The sequence below is a fragment of the Camelus bactrianus genome, chromosome 7 (genome assembly GCF_048773025.1).
Source record: "Camelus bactrianus isolate YW-2024 breed Bactrian camel chromosome 7, ASM4877302v1, whole genome shotgun sequence".
In the NCBI taxonomy this organism is placed as follows: Eukaryota; Metazoa; Chordata; class Mammalia; order Artiodactyla; family Camelidae; genus Camelus; species Camelus bactrianus.
This window is the reverse complement of record NC_133545.1, coordinates 46878117-46897274: the sequence shown is the minus strand read 5'-3', so window position 1 is coordinate 46897274 and position 19158 is coordinate 46878117. Positions and strand designations below refer to the sequence as shown.

At 39.9% G+C, this 19158-nt stretch overlaps 1 protein-coding gene across 6 annotated transcripts in view; it reads right to left on the bottom strand.

Moving 5' to 3' along the window:
• Window positions 1-19158, bottom strand: part of RAPGEF5 (Rap guanine nucleotide exchange factor 5) — a 241565-nt gene that overhangs the window by 84422 nt on the left and 137985 nt on the right. For all 6 annotated transcript variants that reach the window (XM_074367361.1, XM_074367358.1, XM_074367360.1 and 3 more), the window contains one exon: window positions 17566-17691. In XM_074367361.1, the coding sequence (XP_074223462.1) occupies window positions 17566-17691 (126 nt within the window). The remainder of the gene's footprint in view (window positions 1-17565; window positions 17692-19158) is intronic.

The window sequence follows — 19158 nt, the reverse complement described above, 5'->3', positions numbered from 1 at the left end:
CTCAAACTGGAGCAGAACCTGTCAACGATATTACTGACAACTGATACGGTTCTTCAGTGAGTGAGGCTGGACAAGATGACTTCGGTATTTTTTCCAATATTGAGATGCTACAAAATTCAGTTGTCTTGACTCCACTTTTCTCAGAGAAACTCAAAGTGCCAGCTCTCCTAAGTAAGAAAGCTGCATGTCACTTGGTGGTCAGCTATCTCTCCTCATCCTGTACTACAGAAATTCACACACAGCTTAGCAAACCAAACCACCAATGCCCGCATCTTATTCTCTTCCTGTAAATGTGGGGACAGCAGAACTGGAATACTTATCAGGGGAAAAAAAATCTCCTCTGGCCAAGAATAATTTTCTCTGAGAACAACCTTCACAGAATTTGCTGACAATGTATCTCATGATTCTCTTTTCTCATGGAAAAAAAAGTAAACAGAGCTTTAAGAGAAGAAAAAAAAAGTCAAAAGGATATTGCTGGCAAAGATAGACCTGATTAAGAGAGCACACTAAGGGAAAGATTAAGCAGATGTGTGTCAAGGTGAGCGATGGTTTAGATTTACCAGACTGCCAAGTGCTGGCCTGACAAACATATCATTTGTGTGGGTGACTCTGGCAGAGAGTATTTAAATAATGATAATTAGTTCCCTTTTTAAATCCTACACATATTATGATTAATAACTTACATTAAAACCCAAATGGCACTAATAGGATTCATCATCCCCAAACTTACAAAATCTAGGTCAAGTCTGACTTTCATAGGATGAAAGCAAACACAAAGTTGTTATGGAACGCTCTGGACTAGGTTATGTTAGCATCACCCTCACTGACTTAATCTAATTCCTGCATACTTTATTGTCTAAATGCTCCTTCTGGTCTAATACCTACATCAACTTACTACAATTCAGATCCTACAATGTGCTTCATACTCAACACTCCCCATGTGACCCTTGGGAGTTATTAAATCACACAGGTGTTACTGGGGTTTTTTTTTAATCATAAAAGCTTACATTTTATTAAATCTTTGCCAGCAAGCCCTCTAGTTCCAGTATAAAAGTTCTTGGTTGATGACCAGATTTCTAGGTGGAGATGGAGGGGAGAAGAGAAAGGAAAAATGGCAAGACAAGGTCCACTCTGACAGGTGCTGCGTGAGAACAGGGGCTTGGTCTGTTTTGTTCTCTGTGCCGTCCCTCCACCCAGAACAGCAGTGCCTGTTAAATGAGTGAACGGCCTGGTGAATGATGGATGAGCAGGCAAATAATACACATCGAAATGCCCAAGATCAAGGACAGAGAGGTCAGCCAAGGCCAGGAGGAGGGGTTCAGCCACAAAGAGAGTCAGTCCAGGGAGCAGGCTAGGGTAGAATGGAGAAATTTCAAGAGTTAGTTAATGCCTTGTGAGGCCCTAGTTTTCGGGTGGGGAACCTGATTATCTGCAAGGAAGCAGTCAACATTCTTTAGCATCAGAAAGTCTAAAGTCTAAAATGCCAGCAGCAAAAACAAGGCATGCCGTCAGCCATGGTCATGGGTGAGGCTGCTGCCTGCTATTGCTTCTGATGTCCCCTGGTTGCAGATATGGTGCTTATTTCATTCTTCTGAGACTCAAGAGTTACATACACTTGCTCTGCTTAGTGGGCCCAGGGCACTGTGCAAAGGCTCAGCTGGGTTAGGAAATTACTAAGACTCACCCCTTGGCTTCTCAAGTTTCAAGAAGTCTAGGTCAAAGGGCAACTGAAGGCACTGCCTTGTGCATACGTGACCTGATAGAGGCCTACATGAAGGTAATTCAGAAGAAATAGGATGCCTTCAAATTCTAAATTAGATCATTAAGCATTTCCTAACATGACTGGGGTCACTGGAGAAAAACTTCATCTATCAATACTTTGAACATGTGCATTCCACCAATCCACAGCATCCAGGCAGACGGTTTGCACGGTATGTTCATGGCAGATTCTGTCACACTGGGATTTGCAGAAAGCTGGGATGACTTAGAGCTGGAACGGCCCTTATTTCTACTTCTCATTATTGATACAGCTTGACGGCCCTCAAAAGAGAATACATGTTAACCTGAGACTAAAAACAACCTAAAAATCTGAAATTTTGCTTCCTAGGAAATTTTACAGAAATGACAAATACAAATTTTACACAGAAATAGCTTCTAGTTCCCAAGAATTCTCAAATCATTGTGTGTGTATGTGTGCCATACATGTAAAGTTATTCTAAAGGGAAAAATATCAATATTGACACTTTCCCCAAGCAGCCCAAAGATGAGGTGAAAACCTATGGTAAATCATGACTCGGACAAAATTTCTACATGCTAGTTGCAGATATACTTATCACCTGGGATCCGAATAATTCACAGAAGCAGTTTTACAGAAGCCTTTAAAATCTGCATAACAAGAGGACACACGGAATTTTAGAGCAGCAATTGATGGCTTCTCCTGACTGGTTCCTATAGCTTTGGCTTCTCCTCCCAAATTCCTTTTGCATGAAATTCAGTTGTGTTTGGAAATTCCTCCTGATTAAGAAAAGATCTAATTTATAAACTGAAATTACTTGAAAAATCTAGCTCTTGACTCTGGACAGACCCAGTAGATGTATTCTTCAAATCTAAAAACTATTGGGATATGTGAAGTTTGCTTAAAGAGTAGATCTTCAGTGTTCTCACCACACCTGCAAACACAGACAGACAGACACACACCCCTCCCCTAATGTAATCATGTGAGGTATGGATATGTTAATTAGCTTGACTGCAGTAATCATTTTACAATATGCGTATATCAAAACAACACATTGTACACCTTAAAAACATACAATTTTGTCAACTGTACTTCAATAAAGCTGGAAAAAATTTTTAAAATAAGAAGTAAAGTATAAATTAATACACTTAGAAAATGGAAAAGCTTCAAGTCAGAACTCTGTAACTCTTTCCAAATCTCTTTTGTGTGTATGTAAATGCGCATTTACACATGTGTGCCTGTGGATACACTTGTGTGTACACGCACATGAATGCATGTGTAACTTCAGAGAGGGCAAGTTGGTAATAAAAAGGGCAGCCTCAGTCCTTATGGAAGTTATGGAATGAAAAATTCCTAGTTACCATAGCAACTGCTAGGTTACATGACACAGGAGCAAGGAGATACAAAGCATCTTAAGCAAACACTCTTGTTTTTTCATGCTTTGCACATTCCTTGGTGTTTTTAGAGTGGCACGCCTGAGGTCTCGGCAGTAACTGTCTCTGAAACCTCATTTCACAGTTTGAAACAAGACTGGGAGAAAGGTAAGACTATGTCACTCTTGGCTTGCTGCACAGCCAGAGAAAGCTGGTATTAAAACAAGTTAAGAGAATTTAAAATGCAATGAAATATTGCTAACTATCCGAGAGACAAACAAAAAGTAGGAGGTAAAAAGGAAGAGAAACAAATAAGACAAAAATAAATTTGGTTGCAGAACAGCAGGTATTTCTCTCTCTTTTTGGAGTGAAGGATGTGTGGGGAAGAGAAGAATGCCTGAAAAGAAACGGAAGTCTGTAAGTGGTAATACAGACCAAAAATTTTTCTACTTTCCTGAATATGAATATGCACTTAGGGCACGGCGCCAAGGAGGATTCAAATCCTCGTATACAAACCTCCTTGCTCCATAAACCATGACTCACTGAAGTTTGAAAGTTTGTGTCTACTCTTTACCAAGTATGTATTCTCCCAAAGGCTTGTCCACATTTATAAACTGATGAATCTCCCTGTCTTTTCTGCTTGTCATTTCCAGGTTAAATTCCCCACAGCACAAAACCTTTCATTTAAAACTTTAAATCTCCACTGTACTGGAATCCTGAGGCTGGTACAACTTTGGATTTGCACAGATATGGTTTGAGTGCTTGAACTTGGGAAACACTTCAAATCATCCACAACTGCCTTTGCTACTGAATTCAGGTCCACAGAAATTGACTGAAAGCCTAGCGCTAGACACTGGGGATAAAAGTTCACATAAAACACAGAGATTGCCCTTAAAGAGGAAATAGCCTTTCTAAGAGAGAGACATGGGAGAGAGATAAATTTGCATGTTTGAAAGTAGTGGTTTGGAGCTAGGCTGTGGGTAGTAGTTAGTTAATGAACTTATTAGCCAGTATAAATAAATAGACCCCTTTCTTGTTATTTCTAGGAGTTCAAGGCAGTAAGATCTAGGGTTTTGTTTTATTTTGGTTTTAGCTTGTCATTATTTGGAAGTATTATATCTCAATCCTCTTCAGGACATTCTGAACTCAGAAAAACAATTCCAAATATTTAATGACATGACTGGAAATATGGCTTTAACACCCTGATAGCAGGTATTTCTAGCTGGATGCTAGAGCCCCATTTGTCCCATATCAACAGCATTTCACAAAAAGTAAATTTTTAGAAATTCTAGCCATAGGAGTATTTTTAGAACATAAAAGAACAGAATGATTCTTGGCATTGATAGGCATAGTCAATCAGAGTAAAAAAAAAAGGCCACTCAAAGTCTCCTGAGTAATCAACTGATACCCACTTTAAAATGGTGACATCAGCCTCCAAAGTGTTCAACATGCAGAAGTATGGATGCTGCTGAATTTGAGGGGTGGTCTTCAATTTAAGGAAGGAATTTTAGAGCTAGAAGAAATCTTCGATCTCTAATCTCCTACCTTTATAGATGAGAAAATGGAAGCTCAGAGAGGTAATGTGGCTCATGAAATTTGTACTCAATACATTTAATTTGGGGGAAATTTATTTATAGGATTTCAATTTTCCAAGAATAAAATAGACTTTTTTATGCTGAAAACAAAACAGTAAAAACGTGAAAATAAGAAAAAATTTGCCTGTGATAATTAGTCAAGAAATCTTACTCTTTACATTACAAAAATAAATCTGAGCTGTATTAAAGGCCTGAGCAGAAAGTGCAACTCTAGAAGAGAGGAACATAAAATTGAGCATCTGGCCATTAGGGGAAGGACTCTCTAATTTTGAAGGCAATTTTTAATATTAAAAAACATGAGTCAACAGTTTTGCTCACATATGTGTAAAAATAGTAAGAAACAAACTGGGGACATGTTTGTTCATACATGTAACAAATATGACAAAGATTTATGCCCTTAATATAGAAAGAGCTTATTTAAGTCAGTGAGAAAAACGCCAATGGAAAAATGGACAAAGGAAGTAATTAGGTTATTTACAGAAGAAACACAAACGGATTGATATAAATTGCAAATATTCAACCTCATTAAGAAAGAAACGTAAATCTGAATAAGATAATATTTTCCCGTTATCAACCTGACAATACTTAGTTTTTCCTCCTAAGAATCATAATAATCAATGAGGGTGAGCGTATTGCAAAACAAGTATTTCATGTAGTGCTGATGAACATAAAAATTGGAACAAGCCTTATAGAAAGTAGTTGAGCAAAAAACATAAAAGAGATGAACACAGTTCATTCCTGTAGGTAGTAATGACTTAGCTAGGAATTTACCCTTAAGAAATAAAAGCTTAGGTAAAGATTTTGGTAGAGATGTACATCTCAGATCATTTATAACAGCAAAATTGAAGCCTATTAGCCCCTAGATGGGAACAGTAGTTAAGTGAACTATGTTATGGAAACATAAGGAAATTATCATAACATATACTTGGATATACCTGGGAAGGTGAGGGGAACAGTGATTAGTTCTCACTAAAGCTTTCTTCCTTGTAGCTTTCTATTATTTCTAAATTCTCTTTACAATTAGTAGAACAATTTTAAACAAAAAACTCTTTACCAGAAATGTGCTATAAATTCCAGCAAGCCGCCTGATGCCTTGTTCTCGTATGTTAACCCCCTAGAAACCTCTTCAGGAATGAAGCTTGTTTTCAAAAACAAATTCAATCAGTAAAACAGGTCAAGAACTATACAATATACTAATTTTAAAAATACGTTGTAGCTGGAAAATGGGGAAGTGGGGAATGGTCAACACCAACAATATGTAACTTCCCTTAGATTTGAGATTTATGCTCTTTGCCATTTATGATTTGGGTCTTTACCTGATCATAATCCAGGAAGTAAAAGAGATGATGTTTAATTTAGTAAATGCCTACAAGAAGGTGAAGAAATAATTTTCTAGCAATAAACACCTTATTCAAAGTACACCCCTTACCTTCTTCTCTCTGCTTGTCACCTTCTTTACTTTTTGTTTTCTCCTCCTTTTCCCTCACTAAACAGTGGGTGCCTGGGGGGCTCAAATCAGACCTTGCTCACTTATGTCTCTGTTCTATTGTGTGTGACGCCTGGTTCATTGGTGCTCAACAGATGCTTTTCTCCATGAACACAGGCAAGAGGAAATTAATCTACGCCAAATACTTGCTCAAAAATTTGCTCTGTATTTGAAAAGGAGGAACTTCTATTGAGATTAAAACTTATTTAGGCCCTCAACAAAGTCAACTTTGTGTGTTGTGGCTGAATGACCACTACTGGTAGCAGCAGGCTAAATAGCTATTCGGCTGTCTCCCAACCTCCCCCAACAGGATTCTTTCTAATCCTGTCTACAAGCTCAAGCATGGGAATCCGAAATGAACTGCTAAGAGTGAAGAAACTAAGTGTCTGATTGATGAGGGACCCTGGCCTCAGTCTGAAGACCTCAGTGCAGTTCAGTAAGTGATCAAATTCCCCCAAGTTGGTGGGTCACCACACTCAGCTAAGGAACGTGCATTTAATTCACTCAGGATCTTCCATAGGCTAGTGTTACTCAATTCTTCTTCTCTTTCTGGGGTCCCCCACACTAGGAAGTCTGCAGCCTGCCAGCCTCTAACACTCAGAAGGAAAAGACACCATTCCTGGCTTTTCTATTCTGGATTGAAGCAGTCTCAAAACTTAAGTCTGGAAACCAAACCAAACCAAACCAAACAAACAAAACCCCAAAAAACAAACCACAACTCTCACTCCATTCTTTCCCAAAGGTTGTGGTACATCAAAGTAGAAGTTGGAGCAAAGACGCAAAAATGGCAAATCAAAGACGGGGTGGGGGTGGGGCCCAGGGGAACAAGCAGCTGCAGATGTTGAACACACCTAGGGCCACTTGGATCTTTACTACTAAGAAGGATTTTCCCAGGGTGTGGTGAACTTTTCTCAGGTCTGTGCAGATCTCCTCCCTATGCCAAGATTATGAATAATACCAAAGGACAGGAATTTGAAATTTACTGACTTGGGACAGAAATGAGATCCACTTAAAATTGAGATACAGGTCAGATCTGATTGCCAAATTACAATGGAAATGGCATTTAACAGTTCAACATGTCATGAAAGGTCTCTGTCCACAAGCATCTGGCATTCAAGTGCAGTCTTCAAAAGACAGTCAGAATAAAACTGGCTCTCTGCTTTGTCCCAAGGGTTCTTCTCGTGGATTTTAAGGATTAGTTAGAATTCTGCCTTGTCCAAGCTCAAAAGCTTCCCTCTTCCACTTTGTTGGTGTACCCCTTAATCTCAAACTTGTAGGTATAAATCAGCACCAACGTGGGCCCTACGTGCTCTGGTCTCTGCCATCTTATATCCTGCAGTTCTATTCACTTACATCCTTCACAATTCCAGTCATACAAAGTCCAAGAGGAGAAAGTGCTATCTCCATGGTTTCCATCACCCTCTTGGTTCCCATGATTTTAGAGCTGTATCTGAGTAATGTTTCAATACAGAGATAATTTTTAGATTTGTGCTTCCCTATGAGTGTATGAGAAGCACGGAATGATCCCAGTTACTTTTTGCTGATAAAATTGCCTGTGCCTGCTTTCAGGAGGTGCTGTGTTACTTTTCTGATGTGATTACTGCTAATAAGTAGGGGAGAAGCAGTTCAACAGAGATGCTTTACTTGGGGCAAGGGTCATTTCAATCAGGCTAGCCTTCCTGTAGGGCCCCACGAAACCAAAACTTCAGAAACCCCAAGAAATAAAAGCACAGAGACTGAGTCATGCTTTTCTCTGACAAACCTGAAGGGTCTCTGATAATGACTATTTTCATTAATGATTTTTTGCTTCTGATAACAGAGGCTAAAAGGTATATATTTCACTAGAATATTATCAACAGAAATATTTTAACATCTTCCTGTCAATAATGAACTTCCAACAGAATTAATGGATCGTAAAGTACTTATTGCCCATTTCAGAGGATACTCTTTATAATCCTATTTAGCAGGTGCCGGTTTTTGAGGAAACTCTTATCCAATCAAGACACATCGTATCTAAAAAGTTCTTTCCAACGCTTACGACTCTCAGAGGAAAAATCCAGGATACTCAGGTTGATCGCAAAAAATAACACATCATCACAGTCCCCCAACTTGTCACAACAGTAAGTCCACTGAGCAGGGAGAAAGTGATAGTATCCATCAACCATAAAATTCAGTTTGGAATATTATTATGCATCCCATCCTGTGGGGGTCATTAGAACTCTTTATCCACGAGAGTATCAATACAAAGCTTGTTTCAGCTCTCTAAATCCTAGCCAAGGCAAGATCAAGAGAGGTGTTAATGAATCATCATCCCTATGAAGTACCCTTCTCATCCTCTTTCATCACACAGGGTTTAAGTCTTACCTGGAAACTTTCCACCCCACCTCCACCACTGAGGTCACTAAGATAGGTTTCTATGACTCACGAAGTTTTCATGAGCTTCCTGAGAAATCCCTACCCTCAAGCCACCTCCTGCCATCTTAACTGTCTTATTATCACTATTGTTATCCCCCTCTCTGTATTTCTTGGATCTTGAGGGGCCTCTAATCCTTCATTCTGACTCAGCTCACCTCAATCATGCCCAGTCATTCCTGGAACCTGAACATGTTTACAAGACTCTGTTAAAACTGTTGAGCCTTGTTCACTTAATTATGGACAGATGTACAATAAATGAACATACACGCCGTATCTTATTTCTCCATTTTTTTAAAAGTCAGGAGGGAGAGATGGGAAAAGGGATAAAAAAACACAAAAACCTATTCCAGGTAAACCTCAGTGCAACAGCATCAACTTCTATAGACCGTAACAACAAGCCTTTTTTTTTTTTTTTTTTTTTTGCTTCAGTAATGGAGTGGGTGATTTTTTAAAAATTAAAGGCAAATTTTTATGTAATGACAAATAAGAACAAGGCCATGTTTTAAGTAAAATATGGGTATTGAATGTGACTTATTAGAGAAATATGTACTGTACACTTGCCCACAGTCTGTTATGTTCTGTTATGATATTTTCAGCAATCTTCTATTTTTGCTATCTTAAAACAACATTTAGGGCTGCTGTATGCCAGATGGAATTTTTCCTTTCCACCCACTTCCCACTGCAAAAGGAAAAAAAGGTTCTTTGCATCCCACATGGAAATCTTTTATCTATTTCTTTTCCTCATCTTTATCAGCTGAAGTATCTGAATCACTCAGAAATCACCAAACTCTGGCTGAATCAATATGAGGCTAATATCATACAGCAGAGTAAGTACATCTCACGTGAACACACATGCCTGCAGGGGGTTTATTAAGAGAAAATATTTACGTTAGAGGCAAGCTCAAAATTCATTTCTGTAAAAACAGGACTGAAGCAAGGTCAACATTTTACAGAAAAATGATGTCGTGGTATATTTTAGGCTAAAGCTTATAAGTTAGGATTGAGCTATAACTGGACATTCTGTCTTTACAGCAAAGCTTGAACGTAAATTTACACTGGTTACTGCTTCATGCAACACCAAGAGAGGAAAGGACAGAGAGCTTCAAAAGGACTGAGTGTGACCCACTCTTTGCTTGCAAACCTGTTCCCACACTGTAGCAGAGGAATCTCAAAAATTCAAATCTAATCCTTTCTCTCTTTCCCTTTCTTCCTTCCTTCCTTCCTTTCCTCTTCTTTCCTTTTCTTTCTCTCTCTCTCCCTCTCTCCTGTTTAAATTCTTCCCAAGAGCTCAGTACCATTCTGAGCACATGAAGCCTTGCATCCTCTGGCCCCTGTGCCTCTCCTGCCCAGCCCTGCCTCCTCCCCCCACCCCTTGGCTCCAGACACTTGGTTCTGCTGGCAGAGTCGCAGCATCCTGTCTCTGCATGAGGCCCTGCCTGGCCTCCCACACGTTCTTCCCCCTGCCAGGAATGCCCGTCCTCCCTCACTTCTGATAACTCTTCTGACTCTTCAGATTCTGTCTCTTCCTCAGGGACACAAGCACATCTCCCAGGACCAGTTGTGCTCCCTGAGACAAGCTTCCGTAACAGCCTGGACCTGAGTGTACAGGTGACCATCAACTCAGCCTCTGAATTTCTTGCAGAGTGCTGTTACCTCCCCGAAGGCAGTGATGCATCAGGGCAGTCTTTGGGGAATCAAGGCACAATGGATGCTGGTACCTGTGTCTCCATAATCCTTGATGTCTCTTCACGTTTCACTTCTCCAGGACCCAGTGGTACACAGTAGTTATAAAGGACTGTCCATCCCCCTGTGAAGGCCTGTCCATCTGTCTGTGCCTCTTTTCTCTACCTTTTTGTCTGAAAGCATCTACCAGAAACTCAGATGAAACCCACTCACCAAAGATTTCTCCTGTTAACCTGATGAGACAACAATCTACAAGATATTAATATTGTTATATTAATGTAGATCAGACCTCGATAGGGGTAGAGGGAAAAAAGAATAAAAGGTAGCCGATATCTGGAGAAGAGCGAAAGCAAAGAAAAACAACCTATTTTCCAGTATTTCACCTTAATGATTCCTCAGACATACTAGAGATGATATGGCTACTTTAAGTTTACAGGTATAAGAACTTAATAAACCTGGGAGCAGCATCTCTACTGTAGGGAATCAAAGATCCTTGGAGAACATAAGTTTGACAAATCCAACTGAGTATCAATTTTCTTAATCGGGCCTTTTAAAAATAAACTTGAATATTTTCAGGAAAAAATATCAAATATCATAATTCCTCTCCCTTCAACAATACTGAAACTGATATTTTTAAAATGCTGAGACTTGCCATGGCCTCTAGTGAGAGCCTAAAAATCCAGCCAATGGGCAGATGGCTCCACCAGGCAGTGGGAGCACATCACTGACTCCCACCAGTGGCCAGGCTGCCATTTTTCTGGAAGGAACAAAACAAAATAAAACAAAAGCAGAATTTAAAGCAAACCAAATTTGTAAACCTTGCTTTTGAAAAAAGAGCTCCTTTTTGGATTGCTGCAACTGGGACTCGGTCTACCAGAGGTAGTTTCCTCTCTCTGAACACCTGAAATTATTTAAACGCTTCACTAAATACTGTCTTGAGAGGTTACTCATTTTCCATGCGTGACTTTTTTCTCCAGCTAAACTGTAAGGTTTTGGAAGGCAAGAACTACCTTTCACCACTTTTGTGGTTACTCGGTGACCATATTAATCCTGACTAAAAATGAACTAAAACGACTCACTCAAGGATGCCTGTTTCCTCTAAAAACGTATGTACTTTAGGACCAAACCAACACAAAGTTGGGATTCTGTCATTAAGAAAAATAACATGGTTTCTACAAAGGATTTCTCAGTTGTCGGCAACTTAACATATTATGAATTGCCTATTACATCTGAATTCTGGCTTTCAATACTAAGCAACAATGTTATAACATTCTATTTGTCTTCAAGTAGTTTCTTTCCTTTTTTTTTTTTTCAAGTAGTTTCTTGATTAAACAAAATTGCTGGTGAACTTTAAGTAAGCCCATGATTGCTCTCGATTTTACTTGCCTAGATGTATAATACGAGTTTGAATACAGAATGATAAAACCATTTCCTTTTAGCATTTCATACAGAGTTAAAAGAGAGCTTTCACTTTATATTAAGCTTTAAAAACAAACAAAGTAATAGACCAAATGAAAGCTGGGGAAATGCAGAGACCAAGTTTTAGTATGTGAAGTAAGAGTGGAAGTAGCCAGAAAAATTCAAACCACTTCTTCCCTATTAATCCATGAATAGTGAACCCTTTGACGCAGACAGGATTCCAGGATGAGGCTGCAGGAAACAGGGAAAAGGAAATTCCGGTTGAGGTTGAGTGATGGAGACCCTACCCTGGCAGCAGACCATGCCAAGATGCAGCTTCAGAATGTGCAAAATCCCCTTCCCACCCATATTTCACGAGTGAATTGGAGAAGGGGAAGGAAGTCGGGCGGGTCCCCAGACTTAACAAAGGAACTGAAGAAAGCAGGCTGGGGAGAGGTAGGGATACAGACAGGGTCCCGAGGGAAAGCACCGCTTAGCACGGCTTTCAGTGGCACTTTACAGACCTCCATTTCTGCAGTCTGGAAATTAGTATGTCAAGTTTAGGTGCTACTTGTTGGTATTTCTACTCTCCAAGTTAATACACTACAAAGCACCAACTACATTCCTGGAAAAACAGAGTTTCGGTTTTCTGGTAAACAGTGCAATGTTATTCCAGAAAACAGTACTCACATCTAGAGAAATATTTCAATCCAGCTATTACACAGACACTAAAATATGAATGGCTTTTACATTCTTAAAGTTTAAATTAGGACTCAAAATGAGCTAGCACCATAGCATCCCCCTTTCTCTTTTCCTTCCCACACCCACCACCACCATCCCTTCAATACACAATCGCTCCATCTCTTTCTTCCAGGACTGACCTCCTGGTTGCCCCCCTTTCTCGGGACATCATGATTCTCGTCATCCTGGCCTCATGCCCACCTGTCAGGCCTCCCTCGTGACCGCTGCTGAGAGAAGATGCCATCCAGGGCAAGCAGACTCAGTTCACGCTTAGCCCACCTTTGCTGAATCTTTCATCTGCCTTAGCTTTCTGATCTGTCATGCTGAAATCATGCCACTTACCTCACAGAAGGCTCCCTCATCCTCCTTGCTTATGACAACTAGTGAAACAAGTCAATAGCTCTTCATTATTTCTAGAATAAGGTGACACTTTTCAGCCCTCCGAAGCCTCCACAGTCTGGCCCAACCTCCTTTCTCACTAACTCTTCCTTCTCCTGCCCCCAGGTCACCATCTCCCTCACCCCCACTCTTGGTATTCTGGTGACAGAGAATGGTTTCCATTTCCAAAAAATACCTTGTATTTTGACATTTCGGTGCATTTTCTCATGCTACTCTTTCTGCTAGGAATGCTATTCTTCCATTTGAATTGCTTGAATCCAACCTAAAATCTACTTTAAGGTCCACATCAAACACTACCTCTGCCATGACAGAGAATCCCGTTTCTCCAGGAGTAAATCCTTCTTCTAACACCTCTGTATCTCTCTGGGATCATCACCATCTCCTTGTATCACAGTTACTTGTATCAATGTCTTTTCTCCACAATTGGACTATGTTCCTTCAGGGTAGGAACCACCATAGCTTCTCTAGATCCCTTACACCACCAGCTTTAATAAAGGTGTACTGAATGAGTAAATGACCAGGAGTATTCTAGAATAACAGTACAGTAACACCAACTCAGACAACATGGGTCACAGTTCTCTAGAAGGCACACACATCATCGCAGCCAGGGCCAAAGCTTTGGCCAAATAATCCAGCTCATTTTGAGGTTACCAGAAATTCTCCCTGCATTAGGTACTGTCAAAGCATTGGGATCTCTGAAGAAGTGTTCCCCATACTGTTAGCCAGAACCCACATCTAACAGTCTGTTAATGAGATAAACACCGTGGGCTTTAGCATACATCTCAGACCCCTGAAACACACTGCCGGCCAACAAAGCAAGAGAAATGCCTTATGCAGCTTTTTGGCAAACTGACCAACCATCCTGGTGATAAACAGCACTTTCTCGTGTCTATCACTATACTAGAAAACCTTGATAGAAAGTCAAAAATTGCTTAATATAAATTAGCACACACACCCCTCCATTACCAGTCATCAAATTCTGTTAATTTTACCATCTAAATGACTCAGTATCTGTGGCTTTCTCATTTCCCAGAGCACCACCCTGTTTCAGGCTTCCATCTCTCACCTGACTCAACACAATAGCTTCCTGAGGGTTCTCTCAACATCTTCCTCTTCCCCACTCAATTTTTCCTCTAAACCAATGCCAGAGAGATCGTACAAAGACCACATCTGATTATGCCACTTCCCTTCTTTGATGGCTTTCCTCTGCCTGAGAGGCAAGTCTAAACTCCTCAGAGTGGACTGCCAGGTCTTTCACAACCGAATTCTAGCCTCCCTCACAGCCCAGCCCACCCTGCTTCATCTCCCAAAAACTGCCCAGGGCTCAACTCATACATCTTCCTGCTGGTCCCTCCACCTTCAGTGCTCTTCCCTGCCCTGCCCTTCTATGACCATCAGTCAACCTTCAAGGTCAAGCTCCAAAGTCCCCATCTGGCAACACACGCCCCTTCCTCTATGGATATAACCATAGAATTAAGACTAGAAAATATGACGCCTACGTCAGAGGCAATTTCTTTAAAGAATTAATGTTATCTCATAATCATAATGTTTTGAAGAAACAGCCATTTATGTCTTCTCTCAAAGTTCTCACAAAATTTTCAACACTTAGGAATGAGTGCCAGCTAATTTGGCCTACCACTTGTTCACATAAAATGGGAAGACTGCCTTTTGAGAAACTCGTGATATTTGTACGTTTAACTTTTTATTGTTGTTTAATTTCAGAAACACCTTGGCAAAAGCCCACAGAGTGAAGGGTTTCTCTGAATACACTCATTTAGAAACATGGCATTTACCAGTTTAGGAAAATATTAGCTATGCCAACTCAGAAATCTCTAAGCCCCTTCACTTTGTAACAAGATGTACCAGCAACAAAAGCTTTGCTCTGTCAAGTTCACGTCTGTCCCTGTGCAGCAGCACCTCGAAGCCGCTTTCTCACGTTGGCACGTATGCACAAAGGGGACGCGGCATTCTAGGGCTGAAGAAGCAACACGGTTTAGTGAAAAAAAAAAAAAAAGACTCAGCAGGCAACTTGGATTCGAACTCAAATTTTATCACTGTCCGCTTGAATAACTTTGGCCCAGGAATGGTAGATGAGGCAGATGAAGCATTTTTAAATCACAAAAGAAAGGAAATCTGTATGTAACTCTAGGGTTTGGTCACTGTTATTGTTATAACAAGAATAGGAAACAGCAGACCTGAGTTTACATTAAGTAAACTGCAGTTTCCTCTGTGTACTCTGTGTGTTATAACTGAGTTTCCACGAGTAAGAACAGGCGACTGCTATTGAAAAGAAAGTGAGGGCAGGAAAAATGAAAATACCACATCCGTCTCTCGGACGCTGTGAGCTCAATGTGCCAGCAGAGGTATAGATAGATCAGGTGCTTATGACACAGAAGAATGAAATAATCTACCAGATGGTTTTTATTCCTAATAAATGATGGTAAAAAGTGGACGCATCTAGTGTCAAATAGCCCATTTGGTGGAGTGCTATGTAAGTATCAGCCTTGAGAGTTGATGAGTTCAGCTGGTGTCACCCTGCAGGAGGGCGAGCACAGAGTGGCTAAGTTCATATTTATTACTAAGGAAGAAAGATTCTTAATAGTCAGCTTTCCTGACTTGAAGCTTCTGTAGGAAAAGTCTACATCGACAGGGTCATAATTCCAATATTTATTTATCTATCATCTTTCCTCTCAGAAGCACACACACTTCAGAGCTGTTAATGCATCCGTATTTTGACATTCATGCAAGAGGTAAAAAAACCTTAGTGTTCTTTTTTTACAATCTGAAAATGAAGGTTTAAAGAGAATAACGAGTGCATGACCATAAGCAGAGCTGCAAACTTTCTACCACTACATTTACAATTCGTGTTAAGTCTTTCCAATTATCAGTACCAAGTTCAGATGTCTATTACTATATATATTTGGAGGATATTATATTCTCATTAGCTGTAACTATAATATTCTGGAAGAAACTAATAAGGCAAAACACAGGGACCTTTTTAATAAGCATGAAGCTGTTTGTGGGCTAAGGCTGATGATTTCTAACCATGGTGAAGTGGTACTTCACTGTTGGTTTGATTTTAAGATCTTGCCCCACCCTCCAGTTGTCACTGATCCACTGAATCAAATGTGCAATCCACTGTAAACCATGTTATCTATTTTAAGGATCACTAGGAAAGAAAAATGCTCCCAATTAAACTAGGACACGTTTAGGGGAAGGGTATAGCTCAGTGGTAGACCGCATGCTTAGCATACATGAGCTCCTGAGTTCAATCTCCAGTACCTCCATTAAAAAAAAAACTGGGACAAGTTTTCAAATCATCAACTGTTAAGACTCATCCTGACTTCAGAGATGCTAAAATGTGGGGGGAACGTGCATCTTGCCATCAATAAAATATAGCACATGAAAACTGCTGTTCTTCTAATTAAAATGGATCAAAAGGAATATTGTTTGAGAAACATAAGACATAAACTAGGATATTCAATATTCTAAAGATACAGCAGAGGTTAGGAATCAGTCTTCAATACAGTCAACCTTCAGGGTGTTTTTAACAACTCAAACAAGTCCCTTAACTTTTCAGTAGTTCCTATAAACTTTTCATTAGTACCTCTTGAGGTGAAGGTTCCTAAGACCTCCACGCGCACTTAAAGCCAATGGTCACCTCTGAAAAAACTGCAATCACAAGGCTTTCAAACTGCCTAATTATTCTCCCCCTTGAGACACCAATTGTAACGATTCGATGCTCACTGTTAGAGATGTGTTACGTTATTAAACTAAACGGCTTGCCATCCTTGAATATCTCACCCTCCTCGAATATCTCACCCTCCTCTCCTGCTCAGTAAACCCCTGACATTTGTATTGATGGCCCTAGAGCAGAAAAAGCAGGAAGTAATTTTTTCTCCCCTGGAAAGGGTTGAAAATAAAATCCCAAGGAAAAATTAAAGCTAAAGAAAGACATGTTCATAAGCACTGAGGAATTTTCCCCTTCATGAGCAATCTGGATAGTTCAGCACTGAGAGTGAAGCCTTACAAACAACAACAGAAAGTCAACAGACAACAACGTACAGCAGGAGAAAGTGGTCCCATTGTCTCCCCAGCGTGACGGCAGCGGTCTCGATTCTAAGGCTTAATCTGAATAACTGCTTTCAGGAGAACTGAGCAGAGCGTCCCTTTCCTCCAGTTCAACTACATGCAAACAATATGACTGTTGTTGGAACACAAAAGTTCATAAGATGCTGGGAAAACTCCCTTCTGACTCCCTGACTCCGCAGGAGCATCTATAATCTGTTCTTCGGCTCTTATCTATTTCTTGTGACTTGGGATACATTTGTTTGGTAACCAGATCCACCTCCTGTTCTACACACAAAAGTACACTGCAATGTCTTTTCAAAACTCATATTCCGAAAACTATCTAATGGGATGAAACCTCCAAGTCAAACCTGAAAGACACCAAAGAGACATGCATTCATATTTGCTCCCATGTGTTTATATTTCTGTATGATTTACTTCTGTGAAGAGTTCTCTCATAAATCCAGGGTCATAAACCACTGGCTTAGAAAGCTATAGTAGCTGTTTTCTTTTTTCTTTTTTTTTTAACTAAGAAGCATACTTTTGGAAGGAAAAAAAAAATCTCCAAACCTAAAGAACTTAAAATAAAATATTATTTTCTTCAAACATATAACCAGGCAGAAACACTGTCCATCCCTTCAAAACTGAATCCCCAAGAGGAAAAGGGCTTACGTGTTCGGATTTCTCCTGTTCTTTTTTGTCCGTCTGCAAACACTGACAGTTTTCTCTTGCCAGCTTCTGGACCAGTTCAATTCGCCCGATATCATCTTTCTCCTGAAGCTTGCACATCACCCCTGCCTTGAGAGTTGGAGAAAAAGCGAAGATATACTTAAATCCACAGTCCCAGGACATGACACCACCGCACAAGTTCACCTTTATAATAAGCTCATCTTCTCTGCCACCTGGATTAAATCATGTCTTGGTAAAATAATTTGCCTTTCCCAAACCGAAATTATATTAGCTTAACCTCGGAGAACGCCATACTGAAAGGCTTAAAGTGGAGATCATTTATCAGTCTACTTTAAGAGAGTGAAAGGCAGAGCCAACTACATCATTTGCTACTAAAGGGTGCTCCTGATCTGCCACTATTTGTTCCTGACAGCCTGTTTCCTGTTACATAAGCCCAGCAAGAGGTTAAAAACTCATGGGAAAGTTAGCCAGGAACTACTCCAGCAACAAGGGTGAACTGATACAGAGTACTAAAAATAACAGTACATGGCCTCCTAATCCTTGAGCTCCACCAGCTCATTCCATGTACAAACACACAGTTAACAAGAAGATCGTAAGATCATTTTTTCTTTCACAACTGGAAAGTTACTATGGGGCATTATTAGCAAAATACCTCCAATGTTGCATGAAATACAGTAGAAAAGGTTATTAAAAATAAACTGCAAAAACTTAAAATTTCATCAGGGTTTAGAAATGGTTCATAAAGCATCCTATGTTTTGTTAACTCCAAAGTACCAAACAAAAATAATATGGAGGGGAATCTAGGACTTTGATCAGAAAAAAAAAAAATATATATATATATATATATGATCATTACAACACACAAATTATGAACTGTTTCTGCTCAAATTCTTTCAAAAATGGTTCATCCTGACATATCAGAACATGATCTAATAAAGAAATCTGAAGTTCCTCTTGGCAGAAATAGCCTAAACCATAAATCTTAGTTTTACCCCATAAAACCTACAGGACTTGAGTGGATTGAGCAACATTACCCGATACAGAGAAGGGGCCAGCAAGTGATCACAGCTTCAAGTTCCTAATAGTTTGTACTAAAATATGCATTTTGTTGAGTGAGCATAAGCAAAATGAACCATCCATGCAAAGCAATGACTAAATATTTATTCCTAAGGGCAAGGACACCTCCTTATCTAGCAGTTTCTCCAACAAATAGAAAGGAGACAAACAAATCCACAAACAAACAAACAAACAAAAATCACTGAAGTGGCCCAAATCAGATTCCCATGGGATAGCAAGTGGAATACCTCCACCAAAGTCAGATTTATTTTTATAACATCCCTTCACAAGTAGTCTTCCAGCTTGGCCCCAATGTTTCCTTGGACAATGATTTCAGCTTATCTTAAGACAGCCTGTGCTCTGTTACAGAGCCAGAATCACTGGAAAGTCCCTGATCATGCTAGACAAAACTCTGCAACCACTGAACTTCAACCGTGAGCACTAGTATTGCCTTTTAAAGCAACTGAAACTATGTCTATTTTTTATCCAATGTGACAACCTTCCAAATATTTAAACGCC